The sequence below is a fragment of the Dryobates pubescens genome, chromosome 29 (assembly GCF_014839835.1).
Source record: "Dryobates pubescens isolate bDryPub1 chromosome 29, bDryPub1.pri, whole genome shotgun sequence".
Taxonomy (NCBI): Eukaryota; Metazoa; Chordata; class Aves; order Piciformes; family Picidae; genus Dryobates; species Dryobates pubescens.
In genome coordinates this window covers 13,503,714-13,527,905 of record NC_071640.1, presented here as the reverse complement: position 1 = coordinate 13,527,905, position 24,192 = coordinate 13,503,714, and the positions used below count along the sequence as shown (strand labels likewise).

Genomic DNA, 24,192 nt, shown 5'->3' with positions numbered 1-24,192 from the left:
CGGCCGGCCCTTTGCGGGGGCCGGGGGCGCGGACGCGGGGCTGGCACGGCCGGGCAGGGGCCACGCCGGGGGTGTCCCCGGCGGCGCTGAGGGGGCTCAGGGTGTGTGGCACAGACCCCCACAATGAACCCACCGCGGCGGCCTGCCCTGCGCTCCTCGCTCTCGGGGGGAGCCCAGCAGCAGCCCTGGGTTTCAGCCCCGGCTGGGAGAAGCCGGCACCGGCCCGGGGACCCTCCCGCTCCCGGCCCCGCCAGCGCTAGATGGCAGCCGGCGGCAAGGAATGGCACGGCACGGCACGGCACGCTCCTGTCACCGGCCCCGCTCCCGGCCGCCGGCCCCGCTCCTGGCCCCGTCGCTCCGCAGCCGCTCTGCTCTGCCCCTCGCAGTCGCCGTTCCTTCGGCGGCAGGGCCAGGACAGGTCCCTGGGCAGTGAGCGCAGCGGGCATCGGCAGCGAGGACTGGCAAGGACTGGCAGTGACGGGCATTGAGGACTGGCAGGATGGACAGTGGGGACTGGCAGGATGGACACTGGGGACTGGCAGGATGGGCAGTGGGGACTGGCAGGATGGGCAGTGTGGCCTGGCAGGATGGGCAGTGGGGACTGGCAGGATGGGCAGTGGGGACTGGCAGGATGGACAGTGGGGACTGGCAGGATGGGCAGTGTGGCCTGGCAGGATGGACAGTGGGGACTGGCAGGATGGGCAGTGTGGCCTGGCAGGATGGACAGTGGGGACTGGCAGGATGGGCAGTGTGGCCTGGCAGGATGGGCAGTGGGGACTGGCAGGATGGACACTGGGGACTGGCAGGATGGGCAGTGGGGCCTGGCAGGACGGACAGTGGGGACTGGCAGGATGGACAGTGGGGACTGGCAGGATGGGCAGTGTGGCCTGGCAGGATGGGCAGTGGGGACTGGCAGGATGGACAGTGTGGCCTGGCAGGATGGACAGTGGGGCCTGGCAGGATGGGCAGTGGGGCCTGGCAGGATGGGCAGTGGGGCCTGGCAGGATGGGCAGTGTGGCCTGGAAGGATGGGCAGTGGGGCCTGGCAGGATGGGCAGTGTGGCCTGGAAGGATGGACAGTGGGGACTGGCAGGATGGGCAGTGGGGACTGGCAGGATGGGCAGTGTGGCCTGGAAGGATGGACAGTGGGGACTGGCAGGATGGGCAGTGGGGACTGGCAGCATGGGCAGTGTGGCCTGGCAGGATGGACAGTGGGGACTGGCAGGATGGACAGTGTGGCCTGGCAGGATGGGCAGTGTGGCCTGGCAGGATGGGCAGTGGGGACTGGCAGCATGGGCAGTGTGGCCTGGCAGGATGGACAGTGGGGACTGGCAGGATGGACAGTGTGGCCTGGCAGGATGGGCAGTGTGGCCTGGCAGGATGGACAGTGGGGACTGGCAGGATGGGCAGTGTGGCCTGGCAGGATGGGCAGTGTGGCCTGGCAGGACGGACAGTGGGGCCTGGCAGGATGGGCAGTGGGGACTGGCAGCTGCAGGTGCTCACGGAGGGATGTTCCTGGGATGGCTCTGGCAGGGGGCAGCGGCAGGTGGGAACCAAATGTGGGGAGAAACCACCAGAACATTCCTGCAGACCAAACTCCTCCTGCCCCACCGGCACCAAGAGGCCCCAGCTCCCAAGAGCCCCTGCAGGGCCAGGCAGCGCTGTGGGGCACAGTGCAGCTGGCATGGTGGGGTTGGCATGGTAGGGTTGGCATGGTGGGGTTGGCATGGTAGGGTTGGCATGGTGGGGTTGGCATGGTGGGGCTGGCATGGTGGGGCTGGCATGGTGGGACTGGCATGCTAGAGCTGGCATGCTGGGGCTATCACTCAAGGCAGAGCCTGAGGCATGGTATTCCCAAGGGCTCACCCCCTGGCATGGTGGCTGGTGGCACATCAGGCAGGGCCCTGCAGAGGTGAGAGGCAGCAGGACTTGGGCCCTGGAGCTGGAGGCAGTGCTGCAGGTGGGGTCTGAGCAGAGCAGAGGGGCAGAATCCTGCTGGGCTGCCAGGGACCATTGCTGGCTCCTGGGGACTTTGTCACCAACTGACACCCCCAAGGCCTTCTCCAAGCTGCTCTTGAGCCACTCCTTGCCCAGCCTGGGTCTGTGCTTGTAAATGCTCTGCTCTGATTGCTTCTCCCTTGAGGTATCATCCTCATTTCTCTGCACCTGATCACCTGCTGCATCTTTGCTCCTTGGTTTTGTGAAGTCCTGGAGCGGCCTTTGGACAACCAGAGCTGCTCAGGGTCATCAAAGAGAAATCCTGAGGCTTTCCCTGTTCACTCCCTTCTCCTGTGGGTGGATGAAGACACCAAATATAAAACTGGTCTAAGGGCTGGTCTCTGAGGAGCCCCACAGCTGCCTGCTCTCCAGCCTGAAGCCCTGCAGGTTACTTCTGACCCTTTCAGGCCACAGAGGAGCCTCTCTTTGCTCCCACAGCAACCTTTTTTCTTGACTAACCTTTGCCATGGTGCCTCAGCAGAAGCTTTCTGACAGTCCAGACAGGTGATGTTCCCTGGATCCTCTGTATCTGTGACAGGCCCCTGCCAGCCTCTGCCCAGCTCTGTGGTCAGCCCCATGCCAGCAGTAGCTGCAGCAGCCCTGCCCAGCTCTGCCCAGCTCTGTGGTCAGCCCCATGCCAGCAGTAGCTGCAGCCCTGCCAGCCCCTGCCCAGCTCTGTGTTCAGCCCCATGCCAGCAGTAGCTGCAGCAGCCCTGCCAGCCCCTGCCCAGCTCTGTGGTCAGCCCCATGCCAGCAGTAGCTGCAGCAGCCCTGCCAGCCTCTGCCCAGCTCTGTGTGCAGCCCCATGCCAGCAGTAGCTGCAGCAGCCCTGCCCAGCTCTGCCCAGCTCTGTGGTCAGCCCCATGCCAGCAGTAGCTGCAGCCCTGCCAGCCCCTGCCCAGCTCTGTGGTCAGCCCCATGCCAGCAGTAGCTGCAGCCCTGCCAGCCCCTGCCCAGCTCTGTGGTCATCCCCATGCCAGCAATAGCTGCAGCAGCCCTGCCAGCCTCTGCCCAGCTCTGTGGTCAGCCCCATGCCAGCAGTAGCTGCAGCAGCCCTGCCAGCCTCTGCCCAGCTCTGTGGTCAGCCCCATGCCAGCAGTAGCTGCAGCAGCCCTGCCAGCCCCTGCCCAGCTCTGTGGTCAGCCCCATGCCAGCAGTAGCTGCAGCCCTGCCCAGCTCTGCCCATCTCTGTGTGCAGCCCCATGCCAGCAGTAGCTGCAGCAGCCCTGCCAGCCTCTACCCAGCTCTGTGTTCAGCCCCATGCCAGCAGTAGCTGCAGCAGCCCTGCCCAGCTCTGCCCAGCTCTGTGTCAGCCCCATGCCAGCAGTAGCTGCAGCCCTGCCCAGCTCTGTGTTCAGCCCCATGCCAGCAGTAGCTGCAGCAGCCCTGCCAGCCCCTGCCCAGCTCTGTGTTCAGCCCCATGCCAGCAGTAGCTGCAGCAGCCCTGCCAGCCCTTGCCCAGCTCTGTGGTCAGCCCCATGCCAGCAGTAGCTGCAGCAGCCCTGCCAGCCCCTGCCCAGCTCTGTGGTCAGCCCCATGCCAGCAATAGCTGCAGCAGCTCTGCCCAGCTCTGCCCAGCTCTGTGTTCAGCCCCATGCCAGCAGTAGCTGCAGCAGCCCTGCCAGCCTCTGCCCAGCTCTGTGTTCATCCCCATGCCAGCAGTAGCTGCAGCAGCCCTGCCAGCCTCTGCCCATCTCTGTGTGCAGCCCCATGCCAGCAGTAGCTGCAGCAGCCCTGCCAGCCTCTGCCCAGCTCTGTGGTCAGCCCCATGCCAGCAATAGCTGCAGCAGCTCTGCCCAGCTCTGCCCAGCTCTGTGTTCAGCCCCATGCCAGCAGTAGCTGCAGCAGCCCTGCCAGCCTCTGCCCAGCTCTGTGGTCAGCCCCATGCCCTGCAGTCCCACCCTTCTGCACAGGCTTTGCCATCTCACTGCTGCTACAGCAACCAGAATCTCAGTTTTCCAGCTCCCAGCACCCACTCCCAGAGCTGAGAGTTTCCTTGCCCAGCAGCCTGCTGCTGCTGTCAGGAGATGCCCCCTGCAGCCAGCACCTCTGTGCCTTCCCATGGGAGCTCTTCCCAGGCAGAAGCAAGCAGCCTCTGCCCCGGGGCATGCTGATGGCCACCCAGTCCCATCGGTCTGGGGCTTCCTCCAGATTAACTTCACATTGGTTTGGCTCCTCTAAGCTTCCTGCTGCAGCATGTGGGCCAGGCCTGGGGGTGTCCCCACCACTGCTGGCCTCTTCATCAGGCCTCACAAGGATCTTAGGATTGGTTGGGTTGGAAGAGACCTTTAGGCTCATGAAGCTCAACTGCTGGCTCAGCACTGCCAGGTCACCACTAAGCCATGTCCCTCAGCAGCACATTTCATGGCTTTGAAGCCCCTCCAGGAATGGGGACTCCACCACTGCTCTGGGCAGCCTGGGGCAGGCTTTGAGAACCCTTTCAGTGAAGAACATTTTCCTCAAGTCCAACCTAAACCTGCCCTGAAACAACTTGAGGCCATTTCCTCTCGTCCCATCCCTTGTTCCTTGGGAGAAGAGACCAACCTGAAGCTGGCTTCAGGGAGCTGCAGAGAGCTCTCCCCTCAGACTCTTCTTCTCCAGGCTCAGCACTCCCAGCTCCCTCAGCTGCTCCTCCCCAGCCCTCTTCTCCAGCCCCTTCCCCAGCTTGGTTGCCCTTCTCTGGACCTGCTCCAGCCCTCAGTGTCCTTCTTGGAGTGGGGAGCCCAAAACTGAACTCAGTGTTCAGAGTGTGGCCTCACTGGTGCTCAGTACAGGAGGATGATCCCTGCCCTGCTCCTGCTGGCCACACCACTGCTGCTCCAGGCCAGGCTGCTGGTGGCCTTCTTGACCACCTGGGCACCCCCTGGCTCCTCTTCAGCTGCTGTCACCCAGCACCCCCAGGTCCTTTTGCACTGGGCAGTTTGCAGCCACTCTGCCCCCACCCTGGAGTGTTCATGGGGTTGTTGTGACCCAAGTGCACTTAGCTCCCCACTTAGCTCTGTTGAGCTTCATCCCATTGGCCTCAGCACCATCCTGAGGGTCTCATTAGACTCTGGAAATCCCTTCAGCCTTAGCTGGCTCTCTGTCCCCCATTGTTGGGGTCTGTGTTCTTCCACCAGCTCTGCCAACTATTTTAGGGTGCTCTGATTACCCATTTTTAGCTTTCCAGTCTCCTGTTCCCAGCAGCACTGCCATCATTTGTGGCCCTCTCTGATCTCTCCTGGCCAAGCTTTCTGTTCCTGAGACATTGCTGTTTGCCAGGGAGCCTCCAATTGACTCTTCCTTCACACCAGAACCACAGGATCACAATGTGGCAGGAAGGGACCTCCAGAGGTCACCCAGTCCAAGCCCCTGCCAGAGCAGGGCACCCAGGGCAGCTCACACAGGAGCACAGCCAGGCAGGCTCTGAATGCCTCCAGAGCAGACTCCACAACCTCTCTGGGCAGCCTGCTCCAGGCTCCAGCACCCTCCCAGGGACAAAGTTTCCCCTCCTGTTCCCCTGGCAGCTGCTCTGCTCCAGCTGGCACCCAGTGCCCCTTGTGCTGTGCTTGGCCAGCCCTGAGCAGAGCCTGGCCCCAGCCCTGCACATCTTTATCCCCAGCACTGAGGGCAGCCCTCAGGCTGCTCTGCTCCCAGCCCCAAGCCCCAGCTGCCTCAGGCTGTGCTCACAGGGAGATGTTCCACTGCCTGCAGCAGCTCTCTGAGCTTGCAGGCTCTCCAGTCTCAACATTTCCAGGTGACTTACTGCTCTCCTTGTGTGCCACCTGAGCTGGACATTTGTATTCCTGGAGCCACTTCTCCACTGCTCTCAGCAGTGGTGTGAAAGCATTTCCAGCTCTGCCCTTGCTCCTGGGCCATCCATCTGGCAATGGCAGGGCTCAGCAGCCACCACTTCTGCCTCGTGTCCTTCTCCAAGTGCTCTGAACGCCCAGGGCTGTATTTCTCCCCCAGACACCTTTTTGACCCATCTGTGGCTCCAGCCCTGTCTGGACCTGTCCAGGCTGTGGCATTTCATCAGGGCTGGCTGAGGTTCTCTGCACCTATGGCTTTAAAATCACAGTTGCCAGGAAGAGAGCTGAGCCTGCAGGCTCAAGGGCTGGGGTTCAGGCAGTGCTGTGTCCCAGAGCCTCTCTCCAGGATCAGGATCAGCATCAGCTCCTTGTGCCCTGCAGCAGATTTCCTGCCTCTCCTTCACCTCCTCCTGCTCGCTGCCCACTGGGTGCTCTTTGCTCCTGCTCTGAGCTGTGGGAATTCCCTTATCCCAGCTGTGGCAGAGGAGTCTCTGGGCCACATATTGAAGGTGAAGACCCCTGGTCAGGAGAGCTGTTGGAGGCTTGGGCCATGCTCAGCAGGGAGGCTGGCTGGTATGCCAGGCACTGCCTGCATCTCCTTGCGCTGCAGCCCAGTGTCAGCCAAGGGGTGAGCAGGGATGGGGGCACAGGATGAGTGAGGTGAGGACTTGTAAGGGGCCACAGAAACCTCAGAGGGTGCTGCCTTGCATCCTGTGGATCACAGAGTGCAAGCAGGACCACCAGCATGGACAGCACAGCCCTGATGCTCTTCAGCAAGAAATGTTGAGTGTTCAGAGCAGCCTGGGCTGCATCCAAAGCAGTGTGGCCAGCAGTCAAGAGAGGGGATTCTGACCCTCTGCTCTGCTCTGCTGAGACCTCACTGGAGTTCTGTGTCCAGCTCTGGGGCCCCCAGCATGAAAAGGACCTGGAGCTGCTGGAGAGGGTCCAGAGGAGGCCACAAAGACGATCAGAGGGAAGGAGAACCTCTGCTGTGAGGGCAGGCTGAGAGGACTGGGGTTGTTCAGCCTGGAGAAGAGAAGGCTCTGGGGAGCCCTTAGAGTGGCCTCACAGTACCTGAAGAGGAGCTACAGGAAAGCTGAGGAGGGCCTGTCTAGAAGAGCACCAGCACCAGGGGCAGTGGTTTGAAACTGGAGAAGGGTGGATTTAGATTGGACCTTGGGAAGAAGCTTTTTGCTGTGAAGGTGCTGGAACACTGCAGCAGGCTGCCCGGAGGTGTGGTGGAGACCCCATCCCTGGAGACATTCAAGGTCAGGCTTGATGGGGCTCTGAGCAACCTGGTCTAGTTGGGGCTGGCCCTGCTGCCTGCAGGGGGTTGGACTGGGTGAGATCTGGAGGTCCCTTCCAACCCAGTGCATCGATTCTGTGATGCTGTGGAAGTGGGGCAGGGGCTGGACTGGGGAGGGAAGTTCAACCCCAATATGGGGGCTGCAGAAGGCACAAACCTCCCCAGGCTCGAGGAAGGCCTTGGGGGGTGGTGGAGGGGGATGAGCAAAGATGTCCCTGATGGAGACAGGCAGGGACAGGGTCTGTATCCTGCTCCCAGTGTCCCCTGGCACCCATCAGAGCTGGATGGCAGCTGTGGACCTGCTGGTGCAGATCTGAGGGGCTGCTGGGAGGTGGTAGATGATCCATGGGGGGCTGTGTCTCAGGGCTGGTTATCAGCTTCATCTGGGCACATGGCACAGCAGGAGAGGTGGATGGCAGAGCAGGAGACCTGCTGAGGCAGCTGCTTCCCAGAGCCCTGGGGCTGCCCATGTGCCCTCCAGGATCTCCCTGGGGCCGGCTGCACCAGAGGCACAGAAGCTCCACATGGAGTCATCCCCCTGCCTGGGGTGGCATTTGGTCTCAAGGTGGAGGTGGCATGGCTCTGTGTCTGCCTGGGGGCCGTGCTGGCATCCTCGGCTCAGGGTAGCAGCGTGCCACTGGGTGCCCTGCGTGTGTGTGTCTCGAGCTGCCGGCGGCATCAGCCCTGGCACCTCCGTGCCCAGGGCTGTGGGGACAGCTCTGCCTCTGCCCACGGCCGCCTGCCTGCACAGCTTCTTCCTCTGCCTGGCCCTGGGAACCCTCCCCACGGCCGCCCGAGGGTCGGAGCCAGCCCGTCCCGCTGCCGGCCAGCTCCCCGCCGCCCAGCCCTACAGATGGCTGCGCCGCGCCGGGCCGCAGCCCCCAGCCTCCCGGGCGGCTGCTTTTTGTGTCCCGATCCCGGGCCCTACCCCTTCCCTCCTGCCCCTCCGCCACCCCCCGGCGCAGCCCCCACCGGAGCCAGCCACACACAAGTGAACTTTTCTGCGTTTTCCAGCAATTAAAAAGAATAAAGCAACAGTTGTCTCCAGGCAGGGCATGGATCCTGGTGACCCTGATTTTCTGTGTGGCTGGGCAGGGTGAATGGGGCTATTGAGACCCCGATGACTGGCATCTCCACTCCAGGATTGTCTCCCCTTCCAAGTCCCCCTCCCCGAGCTCTCCTCCTCCCTACCCTCCTCCTCGCTTTTAATTTCCTTCCTGCAGAGAGCTGCTCATCCCCTTCCCATTGGCCAAAGGCCTGAAAGGGAATGGAGGAGACAAGGGAAGGATTAAAGACGCTCTGCTTAGGAGCAGGCAGCCTGAATACAAGATGCACCGGCTGGGAAAGAATGGGGGCTTAGTGGGGCACCAGATCAGACCCGCCCCCGCCGCATTCAGCCCGACCTGCATTCCTGCATCGCTAAGCAGGGACCGCTCTCCCTGGCTGGCCCATCGGAGGGACCCCACGGACCCCTGTCCCACCTGCCGCTGCAGGTAGACCTGCCCAGGACGCTCCCGCCATGCTCCAGCCCTCTGGCTGCAGCCGTGAGGAAGGACAGCGGTGCGGTGGTGCTCTCCAGCCTGGGACGCTGTGTCTGCAGCTGGGACCACGAGCGTGAGGAGGCGGCTGGGGCATCCCTTGCACCAGCCCAGGAGCAATGAGGGCTTCCCAGGAAGTTCCCAGCCCTCTTCCCAGCAGAGCTGGGGCCTTATCCTGCAGGGCTGGGTGCCAGGGCAGGCACTGCTGCTTGGAGCTTGGAGAAGGGATGGAGCCTCTGCATGCATGCCTGGAGAAGGGCTGGGACAGCTCCAGCCACAGCCTTGGTGTCAGAGATGGTGGTGGACCACTGCTTGTGGGCTTTGTCCTCTCACAGAACCCCCCCAAAATCCCTGGTGTCCACTGCCCTTCTCAGGACCTGCTGCAGCCATGCAGTTTGGGGTGCAGATGGGGTACAGTGGCTTGCACTGCCCCCTCCCACCGAACCCATTTGCCCCGTGCCACCCAGGTGTGTGAAGGGCTTGTCACACCCTGGCCTTTGGGCTGCTCAAAGGACAGGTCTAAGGCAGAGTGGATTTTGCTGCGAGGGTTGGTCCTTGGGAAGGCCTGGAGCACAATGGTGCAGCACAGGTTTGGGGTTACACTGGGAATGAGGGTCCCCAAAGGGCCATCTACCAGTGGGCAAACCCCTGCAGAGACCTGCAGGATGTCACCCAGCAGCAGGACTGTGGTGTTGGCAGCATCCTGACCTTTCCATGCTTCTTGCACCTGCCACACCAGGTCAGACCTCCATGTCTTGTCCCAGGTGAGGAGCAGGGAGAAGGCAGTCAGCTGCCCAGGGTGCTGCAGCTGACCAAGGACACCTCCCCTGCCAGGACACAGCCAGTCCAGAGCTGGAGCAGCACAGCTCCCTCCATGCATGCTGGGTCAGGCCCTAGTGCCTGCACAGCCACCTCCCGTGGCAGGGAGGGAGAGGATCTCTTTCTGTGGGAGCTGGGAGTCTGAGCTGAGCCTCCTGGCTGCAGCTGGGCTCCTTCACAGGGGAGCTGCAGGCTTTCTTGGGAACCTCTCCGGGGCCCTGCTGACATTCACTCAAAAGCTCTGCTTCCTCCAGCATCTGGGTGGTGCCCAGCAGGGCCCTGAAGTGATCAAGGCTGAGAAGCTGGGGTTCAAGGATGGAGTGGGACAGCAAAGTCCTACAGCCCTGAAGCATCAGCTGTGAAGGCAGCTGGTGATCCCACACCGCTCCCAGTTATCCTGGGCAGCCCAGGTTCCCCTGCAGGGACACAGCTCAGGGCACTGAGCACACAGCTTTGGGGCTCTGCACTGCAGGGGCAGGGGTCCGAGCTCCATGTCCCATATCCCATGTAGTGGGCAGTGTCATTCCAGGCTTCCTGGGGGTTGTCCCAGCACTCCCCATCTTCTGATAGAGCTGCCATGCTGGCCTCTGCACCCCAAAGCTGTGCAGCATCTGCAGTGGTGAGGATGGAGCCCTGGTGGCCATGTGAGCATGGCTGCAGGAGCCCAGGGTGGGAGGTGGCTGGGCACATGGAGGTGGCCTCTCAGAGCAGCCTCGGTCAGGCTCTGGGTCACATTGATGCAGAGCAGGATTCAGGCACTAAAAGGTAGCCACCATGTGCCAGCTGAGGTGCCACAGGGTGCCCAGGACATCTGTGCAAGGCTAGGAGATGGGATGGCCTCCAGACCCTGGGGCAGAAGTCAGACAGAACATGCCAGGACACCTCAAGCAGCTTAGGTGCTGCTGTTCCTCCTCTGCTTCCAGAGCCTCCAGAGGAGCCCAGACACCCTCTGGATGGACCCCCAGGCTCAGGGACACTCCACTGACCTGGCCCTGCACAGGCAGGGTCCCAATTACTGCTTCCCCCTGAGCACTGCTGGTGGCCGCCAGAGGCCCAGCTGGTATCCCTCAGACAGCTTCCATGCTCACATCCATGAATTTTGCAGTGCTGTGACTCTGGAAGGAGCTTGGCCCCAGAGGAGAGCAGGAAACCCTTCCTGGGGGTGCACCTCCATTCCCACCCCAGAATGCAGAGGGGAATGTCCATCTAGTGCTCCTCCAGAGATGAGTTACATCGCTTCAGGCAGCTCACCACCAGCCTCCACCCTTGTCATGGAGCCCACCTGCACGCCCACCTTCATCACTGCCTCCTCTCACTCAGGGAACAAGGTCTGAGGCCTTTGCTCCTGAAAGCTGCTCTGCCTCCAGGGCAAAATGGGCAGGAGGAAATCAGCAGCTTTGCCTTGGGACCTCCTCTATCAGCACGAGGCACCTGCCCTGGTGAGTAAGCTCCAGCCGTGCTGAGGCAGCGGTGGACACATCGCAGTGGCCCTTGGCTGTGCCTGCACCTGCAGGAGACCTTTCCCTTCTCGCCCCTCACCAGGACAAGGAGCCCTGCTCTTTGAGTTTGCCTGTAGGACACCTTTGCCACCTTAAGACTCAAGTGTCCCTGTTGCCCCCTCACTGCCACAACCCCCCCAGCACAGTCCATGGGCAGTAGGCGCTGGGCTGCACCTTCATCCCTCATGGCTCCCATCCAGCCCCCAGCAGCTGCCTGCAGGCGCCGGTAGCTCCATCCCAATGGAGGAGTCCAAAGGTCTCAGGTGGGGAAGAAGCCTGGAACCCCGGTGAAAGGCACCTCCTTGCCTGCCGTGCTGGCCGGGGGGAGGCTTTTGCCCCCCTTCCACCACGCAGAGGGGGCAGAGGCTGGCGGTTCCCAGCCCGCGGCGGGGATGGGGAACCCTTCCCTGCAGCCGGCCGGGCTGGAGAGGGACCGCGGAGCTCTCTTTAATGCAATGCTATGAATACTCGGGGGCTTTCTGCTCACTGTTTAATGGATTTGAATGTGAAAAGGTGCTGGAATTGGGAAGAGGGGAAGAGAGGGGGGAGGCCAGGCCTCTTTGTTCGGGGATGCTGCTCCAGCCTTGGATTTATTTAGCATTTGGAGGGCTCTGGGGTCTTTCTCTCCTCCCCAGCCTGCAAAGGCTCGCTCCCTTTTCTGCCTCATGCTTATTAGCATAGCAGCTGCTCGGGAGAGGGGCAGGCAGGAGAAAAGGACAGAGGCGGCCGGGAAATGAATAGGAGGGGAGAAAAATAGCTTAAAAGGACACAGGCTTTGAATGAGGGGGAGTCGTGAGTGGAAAAGGGGACAGGGGGCAGCTCAGAGTTGTCACCGTAGCTGTGAATGTGAGCAGGGTAAATGTGAGGACCTGCTGGGGATGCTTGTCCCGGCTGGGCACTGTGCCGGGGGATGAGGGCCTGATCCTGGCACTGCAGAGCGAGGGCTGCCCCACACTGCTCTGCTCACAGGGACACGGAGAGCAGCGGGTGCTGAGCCGGCACCCTCCTGCACCCGCAGCTCCGCTGCCTCAGGCCCCCCTGCAGGGTGTCTGCAGGGATTTGGGGTCCTCCAAACGGAAGCATTCAGGGGAAGATCCCAGCAAGTGCAGCAGCAGCTGGCAGTTCCAGAAGGTGTTTGGCTGCTGCAGGACCTGACTCTGCTCTGTGGGGCAGGTTGGGGATGGGGCAGCAGGGGAAGCCCTTGGGGCATGCAGCAAGCATGAGCCAGTGCCTGCGGCCACGGCCGTGCAGAGCCCTCCGGACACCGAAGGCTGAGTAGAAAATGCAGCAGTGAAAGGTGTCCAGAGAGCTGCCACTGCTCCTGCCCCAGCTGGCAGAGGGATGCCCACACTGCAGCACCCCAGCCAGAGCTTCCCAAGCAAACAGGGCTGTGAGGACAGAGGGCTGGTCCCGGGCAGAGAGCCTGGGAGAGGGCTGGGCACATCGAGAGTCCATCCATGCAATTGCATCTTCCATAACAACACTGCTGCTGAGGGGGGAAGTGGTTTTTCAGCTGGAGAAAACAGAGCTGGGGGTGCAGTGCACCCCCAGGCTGAGAGGTGACCACAGAGATACTTTCCAGGCAGAGGCTCTCCTGGGTTGTTTCATTCACGTGGAGCCCGCAGTCTGCTCGTTCAGCCTTCACCTTTCAGGGCACAAACCATCTTCCAGGGTGCTGCTCAGCCTTGCATTGCCTCACCAACGTGTCACAGAAGCTTTGCAGAGCTGCCAGCCCTTGCCTGGCTGATGTCCTCTCTGGCCACGTCCCCTTCTGCCAGGGGCTCATGTAGTCAACCCTGCCTCTGCCCCGTGCTGCACAGGAGCACCTGCCTGCACCCCAGTGCCAGCCCACCTGGGTTCTCCACATCTGTGGCAGGGCTGGAACCAAACTGGGGGTCAGCAGAAGCAGCCACACTGCCAGCATGTCCCTCCTGCCCCAGATGGACATGGAGTTGCTTGGTGCTGGGCTGGATGGCCAGTGGGGGATGGATTTGTCCGTGAGTAAGTGCTGGCTGGGACTGAGGACAGCTCACCCTGTGCTGCCCCACCAGCAGGGCTGCTGTGAGCACCTGATGCTCCCAGAGGGTTTCTGTGCCCCTCTGCATTCTTGCAGGCTGCCAGGGCTGCTGGCCACATCACTAAAGGAAAGGGGAAGCAGCTTCTGGGCAGCAGAGGACATTTTCAGCTCAGCTGGGCTAAGTTCTGTCACCTTGTGAGGATGCTGCCTGAGGTGCTGCTTTCCTTGTCCTGCCCTCAGAGGACAGAGCACTGTTGGATTCAGGCTGAGCAAGGAGTTTCCAGTTAAAAATGCTGTCCCAGCCACCCCCCAGCTTGTTGTTCACCCTGGAGTCCATCTTTGCCTCTGAACACTCTTCTACCCATCCCTCTCTCCATCCCCAGCTCTCTTCATCCATTCCTCCCCAGGCACCTCCCCATCCCTTCACTCCTCCATCTGTCCATGCCCCCAGCAATCCATCCATCCATCGCTCCCTCAACCTCTCCATCCAAGCAGTCTTCCAGCCCTCCAGACCCAAGCCCTCTCCACTGTCTTACCCCAAACAAGCTACTCCAGGATGCTGCCCTGCTTGGCCATTCCTTTAGGATCAGGAAGAGAACCCTGCTGACATGGAGAAGCCAAACCCACATTGCACCCACAGGTCTGTGTCCTGCCTGGTGTGAGACACAGAGGTCACCTCTCCCTGGGCACCCCTGGAGATGAGTGGTGGCAGTGGGATAGGGTAACTGAAAGGTTTCTGGTAGGAGAAGAAAGATGTTCCTCCTGCCCACCCGTGGGAGCAGTGCCATGGCCTGGGACAGCAGCTGCCATCAGACAGAACCAGGAGTTGCCTGTGGTCCCTGTGCTGGTTTTGGTTCAGGTGTTCCATACAGTGCTCCTCACCTTTCTTCTTTGATACAGTATTCTTCACCCTTATTTAGAATCAGTCAGGGTTGGAAGGGACCTCAAGGATCATCCAGTTCCAACCCCCCTGCCATGGGCAGGGACACCTCACACCAGATCAGGCTGGCCAGAGCCTCATCCAGCCTGGATGCTGCAGGAACAGGGTGGGCAGCCCTGGCCTTGGAAGGGTCTGGGGGCCCGGGGCCTTTGCACTGAGCCCCAGCACCAGGTACCAAACACCACAGCAGCAAAGCAGGTCGAAGCCGTGAGCCATCCTGTCCTGCAGGCCGTGCTGTGGGCACTCAGCGCAGCCTGCCGCAGCCGGCCCCGGCAGCAGCCCCGGGAGCTCACCCTGCCGGCAGGGACGGAGCCCAGAAAGCCTGGAGAAGGATGAGGCCAGTCTGGCCGGGCAGCCTGAGCCACCAGCTCCTCCCTGGCACCCAAGAGGAGTCGATTGTGATGATTTCTTGTTTGAAGAGGGTAGCTCCTGCTCGGCTCCGCGGGCTGCGCCCAACAAAGCAGCTATTTAAAACGGCTGAATTTTGATGGCAGCCCGGCCCCTCTCCTCGCCCGCTCGCCGCCTTTCTTTCTCATTCATTACTGACTGTGTTAAGCTCCCTGAAATTCAAATCGAGTCCCACCTTCCCCCCACCCCCCCGGGATGCGTTGGCCAATTCAGCGCCGCTGCCTGGGCTTGACGGATGAAGAGCAATAGAAGAGAAGACAAAGCTGTCAAACCTCGCCGGGCTCCGCTGACTTCCCATCGCCCCCGCGGCCGGAGGGGAGCCCGATCCATCTGGTTTGGAGTCAGCAGCGCAAACAAAAGCAAAAGACAATGGCAGGAAGCACTTGAAAGTTCAAATTCTTGCTTTGGTTTCTCTTGGAACAACAGCAGCGACGCAATGCGGCCGGGGGACAATGACCCGCAGCCCGGGACATGCGAAAACGCCAGAAGAATGTGCTTATGCCACCACACCATCCACTGCTCGCCCCTGATCGGAGCAGAAATAGAAAAGGGAGCTAAAGAAAAAGTGAGAGAAGAAAGCAAACAGCCAAAAAAAAGCAAGCAAGCCTCCGGCGTCCCTGGATCTCGGCTGCGGCTTCTGCGGCAAGCAGAGTGGCAAAGCAGGGTGGCAAAGCAGGGTGGCACCGGGGCAGCTGCTGCCCAGCAGGCTCAGTTCGGGGGGCTGGGGTTCAGCTGCACCCTCAGCAACCCCCTGCTGCTGGGGCTGTCACACGTGGGAGCCCGGGGACGCAGGATGGCCCCGCGGGTGCTGGGCTCGGTGCCAGGGAGGTGTGATTTGTATTCAGTGCCCAGCCCAAATGCCCTGCAAAGGGGCTGCCGGGGGGCCCAGCTTGCTCTGTGTGCTGCGGGGAGGGAGGAGCTGGGTGCAGGAGTGCTGTGGTTGCTCGGGAAAAGCCGCCCCGAGGTTGTGGCTGGCCCTGCCCTGCCTGGCTGATGGAAGCCCTGGGGCAAGGTGAGTGGTGAGAAGCCACAGGGCTGAGCTGAGCCAGGCTGAGCCCAGCTCTGTGGCAGCCCAAAGCAGACACCGGGATGAGGTCTTCTGTGGCATCCCTGGCATGGGGAGGCAGGCAGGGGGGAGCTGCAGCCACTGCTGTCACCCTGCAGCACCTCAGCCCTGGTGGGAGGTTTGGTGGCACTCACCGGCGGGTTGGTGTCACACGGTGCCCAAATGGGACAAAACTGTGCCACAGCAGGAGGAGAGAGTGGTGCTGATCCCACAGAACCCCCAGATTTGGCCAGCCAGGGGCTGCTGTGAGACCCTGGTGAGAAGCCTGCAGGGCACCAGCTGCTGCATCGTTTTTTCCATGCTCGACCTCAGCCAGGTCACTCTGTGCCCATCCTTTCCACCCTGGGCTGCCACCTGGGCAGGCTGTGTGTCGCCAGGGCACCCTGGGGCAGCAAGTTGTGTCCCTCCCAGCACCATCCCACACTGCCGCTGCATGGCACAGGACTTTTGGCGCATCAGAGCTGCAAAGGTCTCACAATCTCTTCTCCAGGTTTCCTTGCCATGGCCACTTACAGTCCCTGATGGCCCCAGGACCACACAGCCCAGACCCAGACTGCAGATGGCACAAATTTCCTGGGGATTTTGGCATTTTCAGAGCTGGCAAAACGATCAATATAGGAAAAGCCTCCTGCCAAACCCCACAGTGCTGCCAGGGCAGGAGGCCTCCCTGCACCCTGCTCCCAGAGCCTGGCTGCAGGCAGGGCCCAGCCAGGGCAGGCACTGGGCTGCCTCTGCTCTTCCCACTTCCTGGAGCAGCCAGATCCTGCCTGGAAAGCATCCAAAGGTGCAGGGCTCAGCCTGCTGTTGAGCATCAGCCTGCTCTGAGCCATGCAGGAGGACAGAGATGGTTTTGGGGCTAGGGACTCCATGTCAGCCCCCACCCCAAGACCCTTTCAAGAGGCAGCTAAAGCCACCACCAGTTAGGCAGCTAAAGCCACCACCAGTTTGACAGCAGCCTCTAGCTAGAGGTGACCTCATTCCCACAGCCCAGGGGCTTGATGAGGACCAAGCTGCCTCGCACCCTTGCTGGGGCCCAGGTGAAATGTGAAAGCCTGGGCAGGTCTGTAGGAGCCACAGGGTGCTCAGCCTGAGCTGGGGCTGCACCCCACACCCCCCCAGTGCCATGGGCACAGCAGCCATCCCAGGACTGGCTGCAGAACCACCTCAAAGCCCAGGTGCCTGGTCCAGCAGCAGGGTTTGGGCTGAGCCATCACCCACCCCTAGCTTACGAATGCTGGGACAGGGCCAACCAGGACATCCCCAGCCCGCCAGGGAGAGCCCTGCAGCCTGCAGGCCCTGCACACAGCAGCCCCTCCCCAGCCCCTCCCCGGGGATGCATTTGAGCCCAGAGGAGCTGCACAACACCCAGAGAGGAACCTGGAAACCTCAGCAGCTGCCCCCCACCAGAGGCACCCCCCAGTGTCACCCCAAAGCAGGCAGGAAAGAACCACCCCTCCCCCTCCCCCCCCCCCAAAAAAATGTATTCTCTTCCTTTTTTTTTTCTTTTATATAAAAAGATCAATGAAAAATTTATTTATAAATTGGGCACTCTGGGGCTACAACTTCTCTATCATACACTCAGGCATATGCTGTACTGTACAGACTTTATCCAGTTAGAAATGATCATATAGTGACCCACAAACAGCTTCAATATAAGCCTAGGGAAAAAAAAATAAAAAATTCCTTAGCATTAATTAACATAATTAAAAAAAGGCATTTTTGCATCTAAAGAAAAGAAACCAACCCAAAACTCTACAGAAAAACTCCTTCCTGGAGCAATCTGTGCATCAGCTTCAGTGTCTGCTTATGCCACTGACATTAGCAATATATTCTTCTTACAAAAATAATAATAATAATTAAAAGATGACTGCCAGGAGGCCACCAGGCACGCACGGAGGAGCCTCCCCCTCCCCCACCCCCACCCCCCCCCACCCCCCAGCCCCCGCCTCTGGGCGGCTTCAGGTTTTGTTGCACTCCCCTGGTTTGGCGCGGGAGGGTCAGCAGCACGAGGAGCCAACGAGGGGGGCGGGCGGGGGAAACCCTCATTTCAATCGGAATCAATCTGCATCCCTTTTACTTCTCAGGATCAAGAGAGACTCGGGGGCGTGGGGGTTGCATAGAAACTTGAAACGCGAGGGACTGGGAAGGGCAGCAGCTTCTTTTTTTTCTGTCTTTTCTTTTTTTTTTTTTCAGTAAAATACACAGGGATGTAAAAACACATCAACAGGGATTTGAGAGCAACCCCCCCTTCCCCCCCGGACAGCTTCCCGGCGCGCACACACACACACACACACACAACCAACATCATCAGCGTTAAAAACCACCGCCCCCCCACCCCCGCTCCGCGCAGCTAAGGCCCCGGGAGGCCGGCCGGGAGCAGCGCTGCTGCGGCGGCTCACGCCCGCAGGACGCCCCCGGCAGCTTCACAGTCTTCGCAGGTACTGTAGAAAAATATAAATAGGGGTTCCGTCAGCACGTTGTCTTTACAACGCTGCACACAGCTCCCTTCGGGCTGGCTTTAGAACCAAGAGTTCCTTTCTTTTTTTCTTTTTTTGTGTGTGTTTTGTTTTAAACTCCATCTAGAACTTGGCTTTTGCAATACTTTTTGCTCTTTTTCTCTTGGGTCTTTCCTCTTTTTTTCCCCCCCCTCTTTTTTTTTCTCTCTTTTTATTTTTTCCTTTTCCCCTCTTTTTTCTTTTTCCCCTCTTTTTTTTCCCCTTTTCCCCCCCTCTTTTTTTAAAAATATCTTTTTTTTTTTTTTTCTCCTTTTTAATACCATGTCATAAATGTTATGACATTTCAGCGTGGCAAATCCATTTCACTCAAACGACGACGACAACAAATAAACAAACAAACAAACAAAAAAAGAAGACAAATGTGCAACCATCTGGTAACGACAATAAAAACCTCTCCAGCAAGGATCTTGTTCCCACCCCGAAAACCGTCGCAGAGAAGCGGCGGGGAAGTGCCGGGGGAAGTGCTGGGCACCCCCCTTCCGTGCTCACAGAAAAGACTCCGGCCGAGCAGCTCCTCGCAAATTCCAGCATTGACAGCAGATGCTTTCGACAGGGCTTGGTTGGTTGGTTTGTTTTCTTCCCAATTGCCTTCAAACCTGCAGCTTTTCAATTTTATTTTAACCGTCACGAATCGTTGAAGCGGAGGGAAAAAACCAAAACTACAACCAACCCAACAGCGACCTGCACGGGAAACCGTCAGAGAAAAGCAGAACATTCAGTGCAACAGGACACGACCCTGGCAGACTCGAGTTAGTTTTAAGACTAGAAATTAAACCGAAGCAAAACACAGTTGCCCAAACTGCATTTCTGAAACACTCACCACCAGCTCCAGACAGCACCAGGCTCACAGTCTTCACCCCCAAAAATATATACAGACAGGATAAATAGTTAGGACACAACCCCAAAAATCAACCAGCAGGTAACTCTCTCTCTTTCTCTCTCTCTCTTTTTTTGTTTTGTTTAATCGTAAATGGTTTGGACGCGGGGAAGCGAAAGAGGGCAGGGAGACGGCAGCGACACAGATGGTTTAGTGCAGACGAAGAGGGCTGAGAAGACCAGCGGGAGACAAGGAGACTTCTGAAACCTTCCGCATTTCCCCAATGGATGCTCTTGTGCCACGGCGATCAAACCCAAACACGAACCAAAAGCAGCATTCGCGGTCGGAGGTGCAGTCACTTCAGAATGCGACTCCGGGAGGGGGGTGGGGGTGGGCTTCCTCTTCTTCCTCCCTCTCTTTTATAAATATATATATTCAGGCACGTTATACACATATATATATACTATAAAAGGCGGGCGCCCCTGCACGCGCGGGGGGGGTGGGTGTGCTGCAGTGGGAAGAGTTTGATCCAAGCTTCCCCACCAGGAAAAAGAGAAGGAAAAAAAAAAAAACCAAACCCAGCAAAACAACAAAATACAGTTCCCAAACTCTTTTCTCAGTAGTTTTCCGGCATCTCTCTCGGCAGCAGAGAGCGCTCACGCCCCTCCTCTGTGCAAAAGCAAAGCCTCTGCCGCCAGAGTTTATCTCACTTTTTTTTTTTTTTTTTTGTAAAAAGAAAGGAGAGAAAAAAAAAAGAAAAAGAAAAAAAAAAGAGTCCAGGATTTGCTAATCCCCCTTTACACACGAGCCCAGAAGGAGTCAGTGTCTTTTCCTGGGGTCTCTCACACGTGCTAAATGCATTCAAGGAGCGGGGCAGGATGCAGACTTTCTTCAGACACCCAACAAAAATCATTAAAAAAAAAAAAAACAAACCACGAACAAAAAAAGAACCAAAGCAGGAAACCCAACGCAAAATAAAACAAGAAAGGAGCCACGGGGGTGAGGAAGCCGCGTCTGGCATATTCCAATGGGGTCACCTCGGAAAAACACCCGGCGATGGGCGAGCCCTGGGAGAAGCTGGCAGGAGGAGGAAGGCGGCCGGGGGCTCCCAGCCCGTCCCGGGGTGTCCCGCTCTTGGCTCCGGGCCCTCCCGGGGACACCAGCACCATTCGGTAACGGCAGGGGATGGGGGGATGGGAGCGTTGAAATGAATTAGTTTCTGAGCCAGAATACTTTAAATGGGCGGGAGGGGAGTGAGTGGAGTGGGGAGGGGGATTAAATATTAGCCGGGAGGGACAGGGGAGCCTTTAAAGCATCTGCCCAGATGTCAAACTGAAACCGTGAATACTGTGAGTGCAGCCGAGGTAGATGGAGGAAAAAAAAACCATGTTACAGTAGGAGAACAACCCTTGGAAGGAAAACCAAACCAAAACAAACTGAGAGCAGGCGGCCGGTGCCGTGTGCTGCGGGGGGCCCCCAAATCCTCGCCGAACGAACCCCGCGGGGGCGGTAGCAGCTTCGGCGGCCAAGGGAGCGGGGTAGGGCCGGCGGCCCCAGCATCACCGGGCTCCGGCGGAGTATTTGGCCTTGGTGATCAGGTAGAGGACGATGTCCTGATGGCCCCCGAAGGCAGCGATGTGCAGCGCGCTCCAGCCGTCCCGGTTGGCCAGGCGGATATCGGCGCCGAACTTGACCAGGAGCTTGACCAGCTCCAGGTTGCCGTCGATGACGGACTGGTGCAGCGCCGTCTGCCCCTCGGGCCCGAAGGAGTTGACGTTGAACTCGCAGTTCGTCATGTTCTGCAGCAGCGACTGCAGCTCCTTGGTGTTGCCGCGCCGCACCGCCTCCTGGAAGACGCGCTGGCTGGGCGGCGGCGCCGCGCACGCCGACACCTCGCTCTGGCTCATGCCGCCCCTCACGCCCCGCCGCCCCGCATGGACGGCGACGCCTCCGCCCGCCCGGGCATGCGGTGGCGGACGGCTGCTGCCGGGCTCTGCCGCTGCTGCTGTTGCCGGTAGTGCCGCCGCCGGCTGCGCCGCGGGTCCCGGGCCCCTCCGCCGCCTCCGCGCCGCCGCCGCTGCTGCTGCCGCCACCACTCCCGCTCCGCAGCTGCGCCCGGACCTCTCTGGAGCGGAGCGGGCCCCGCGCCGCGCTTTTTACCCGCCCTTTTATTTGCATAACAATGGCACGGCGGTGACGTCACGGCCCGGGGCGGGGGCACGCAGCCGCGCGCCCATTGGAACGGGCGGGCGGGGAGCCCCGCCCCAAGGCCGCGAGCCGCGTTGGGGGGGCGGTGGGGGCTGGTGGGGGCGCTCCCGGCCCGGCCCGGCCCAGCCCTGGCTTCCATCGGCTGCGTTCTGCGGGTTTCGGGGTAGCCCGGCTCGGCTCGGCTCCGTTCGGCTGTAGTCGGTCCAGCCCCTGCACGGCTCGGCTCCGTTCGGCTGTACTCGGTGCAGCCCGGCTCAGCTCGGCTGCGTTCGGCCCAGCTCAGCGGGGCGGCCGCAGGCAGGGGGCAGCACCGCCCGCGTCTCCCCGCAGCGCGCTGCCGGAACCCGGCTGTCCCCGTCCCCAGCGGCCCCTCCACGCCTCCGGGAGGGACACCGCCGACCCCCGCCTCACCCCCGCCTTAGACGGAGCTCGCCAAGAGTCACGGAACACCAGAACCACAGCCTGGGAGGACCTCGGGGACACTCTGGTCCAACCTTTGGTCAAAGCCTGGTCTAGAGAAGCTGGCCAAGCACCTTGTCCAGCCAGACTGTAGCAGTGTCCGGTGCTGGGGACTCCAGCTGGGGATTCCAATGGCCAATTGTCCTTGTTGTGAACAACTTCCCTCTTTGTGTCCAGACGGAATCTCTCAGGACCAACTTGCCCTCATCACCATTCCCTTTCCCATGGGAATCCTCGTGAAAAGGGAGTCTCCAGCTTGTCTGTAGCCACCCTTTGGACACTGAGGTATGGTGAGAAGGTCTCCCCTGAGCCTTCTTCCCACTTCTCTCAACCTTTCCTCACATGGCAGTTCCTAGTCCCTGGATCATCTTTCTGGCCCTTCTCCATACCCTCTCCAGCCTGTCCACACCTTTCTTCTGCAGGAGGGACCAAATCAGAGTTTCAGATGTGATCTGGCCACCAAGGTGCTGCAGGGTGGTTTATAAGCACTCTCCTGTTGCGGGGGGAACACTGCTGTTGCTGTGGGTTTGTCCCCTCGTGAGCAAACTGTGACAGGTCATGGAGAGCGACGGAGGGATTCAGCCCTGCAGGATGTGTGCAGCGGGAGCTGCACAAGGTTTTGGGCATCCACAGATGGGTTGATTTGAGGGAGGGAAAACGGAGCCCTCGTCTGGTGCCCATGCGGTGACTCAGTTGGGCTGCACAGGGCTTTATCCAGGGTCAGATCCACTGCCCAGCCTGACTCCTGGAGAGGGCACGGTGAGCAGGCAGGAAAACAGGCAACAGCCTGCTGGAAAGAACTCATCAGCCAAAGCCGGTGCTGGAGGAGCTGTGCTGGTGCCCGTTTGGCCTGTGGGCAGCAAACGGCGGCGGCCGGTGGGAAGCGGCGTCCCCGGGCCGGCGCGCCCTGCCTCTGCAGCACATTTGGTCGCTGGAGCGGAGCAGGAGGTGCGGGAAGAAAGGAAGGAGCGTGTCGTAAAACGAGCTGCTGTCACCCAGCCCTGCCCTGGTGTCCATTTGGGGATGGAAAGGGAGAAATCAGCCAACTGCTAAATTCAGCCCCAATCGATGAAAAGCCATCCTGGAGCCGTCTGTCTCACGGCTGGAGGACAGAGGCTGTGAGATCAGGGCACACCTTGCCCTGTGGCATTTTCCCGTGGCTGTTTCCTGTAGCTGTTAGAGAAGGCAGCAGCTGGAGAAGGCTGGGACTCTGCTCCTGCCCTTGCTGAGGCCTTCTGCTTTGTTGGAGGAGGTCAAACCAGCTTGATCCGGGCTGTAAGGAGCTGGCAAAGCTGCTTCTGTTTGTCCTCCCATAAGGGTCTACTTTTCTAAGTCCACTTCTGAAGCCAGTGTTTCTTATCCCCATCTCCATTCCTATCCCATTCCCATCTCCATACCCATCCCCATGTTTATACCCATCTCCCCATCTCCATCCTTTTCCCATCTCCACCTGCATCCTATGCCCAAGCCCAGCTCCATGCCCATCTCCACCTCCAATCCCATCCACATCCAATCCTCATCCATTCTATTGCCATCTCCATTTCCATCCACATCCCCATCTCCTTTCCCAAGCCCATTCCATCCCAATCCCTATCTCATGGCATCTGATCTCCATCTCCATCTCCATTCCCACCCCATCCCATCCCATCCCATCCCATCCCCGTTCTTCCCTAGCTGGTCTCCATGTCTTTCCCCTTGGTTTCCCCTGGATGCACCCCTGACACGGGTGTATCACAGCATGTGGTTCTCCTGGAACCAGCACAGCACCGCGGTGCAGCTTCTCCCAGGACATCTCTGTGCTGAGGAGTGAAGCTCCTGCAGCGCTGGCTTCATGAAGGTGGGCTGAGGGCTCAAGGTCTGCGTAGGAGTCAGCCCCTGCCTGTCTCATGCCCGTGAGAACCCTGTCCTGGATAGGAGTTGGTAGCTCTGCCCTCCATCACCCCAGCCGTGGTGGCAGAGGGGGACGTTGGCAGTCGCTGCCCTCCTCCCCCCCCATGTCACCTTGCCGGGGTGATCGATGGGATGTGCCGTGACTCACGGTGACTCACGGGGAGTTACAGCTGTGCCCAGAGGCCCGGCACAGCCCGGCAGTGCAAACAGCCGCACCGCGGCGTGCAGGGAGCGCGGAGCCGCAGCAGCCCGCGCCGTGCCCAGCACCCACCCCGGCAAACCCTCCGTGGTGAAGCCAGGGGAGGGAAAGCAGCGGTGCTGCGGTGGTTGTGATGTGCTGGGGGCCTCCCACTCCTGCCCACTCTCCTCGTCCTCTCCACTCCCAAACATCACAGCGCAGAGGACTCTGTGCCTTTATGGGCCGGATCCTGTGAGGCGTCGAGGCCTCTTCGGGAGCCGTGGGAGAGTGGGAACTGCTCACACCTCCCGGTCTGGGGCTTGGCCAGAGTTACATCCTCGCAGCAAATCTGCATTTGCCAGTGACACTGGTGAGAAAAGTAAAGAGCCCGGGCAGGGACCCAGCCATGCAAATGTTCAGGGCTGGCAGGTGGGGGCAGGATTCAGCCTGGGAATGGTGCCAGAGGGGGGAGGGGAAAGAGCAGAAAAGTTAAAAAAAAAAAAAAAAGAAAGAAAGAAAAAGAAAAGAGAAAAGAAAAGAAAGGAAAAGAAAGGAAAAGAAAGGAAAAGGAAAGAAAAGGAAAGAAAAGGAAAGAAAAGGAAAGAAAAGAAAAGAAAAGGAAAGAAAAGAAAAGAAAAGGAAAGGAAAGAAAAGAAAAGAAAAGAAAAGAAAAGAAAAGAAAAGAAAAGAAAAGAAAAGAAAAGAAAAGAAAAGAAAAGAAAAGAAAAGAGAAAAGGAGAGGG

The 24,192-nt window shown here is 59.7% G+C and overlaps 1 protein-coding gene across 1 annotated transcript; it reads right to left on the bottom strand.

Annotated features, from left to right (window-relative positions):
* Positions 1–19,634: 19,634 nt before the first annotated feature.
* Positions 19,635–20,780, bottom strand: NRARP (NOTCH regulated ankyrin repeat protein). Its single transcript, XM_009905671.2, has one exon. The coding sequence runs from the start codon at positions 20,619–20,621 to the stop codon at positions 20,274–20,276; it is 348 nt and encodes a 115-aa protein (XP_009903973.2). The 5' UTR covers positions 20,622–20,780; the 3' UTR covers positions 19,635–20,273.
* Between the last annotated feature and the right edge of the window lie 3,412 nt (positions 20,781–24,192).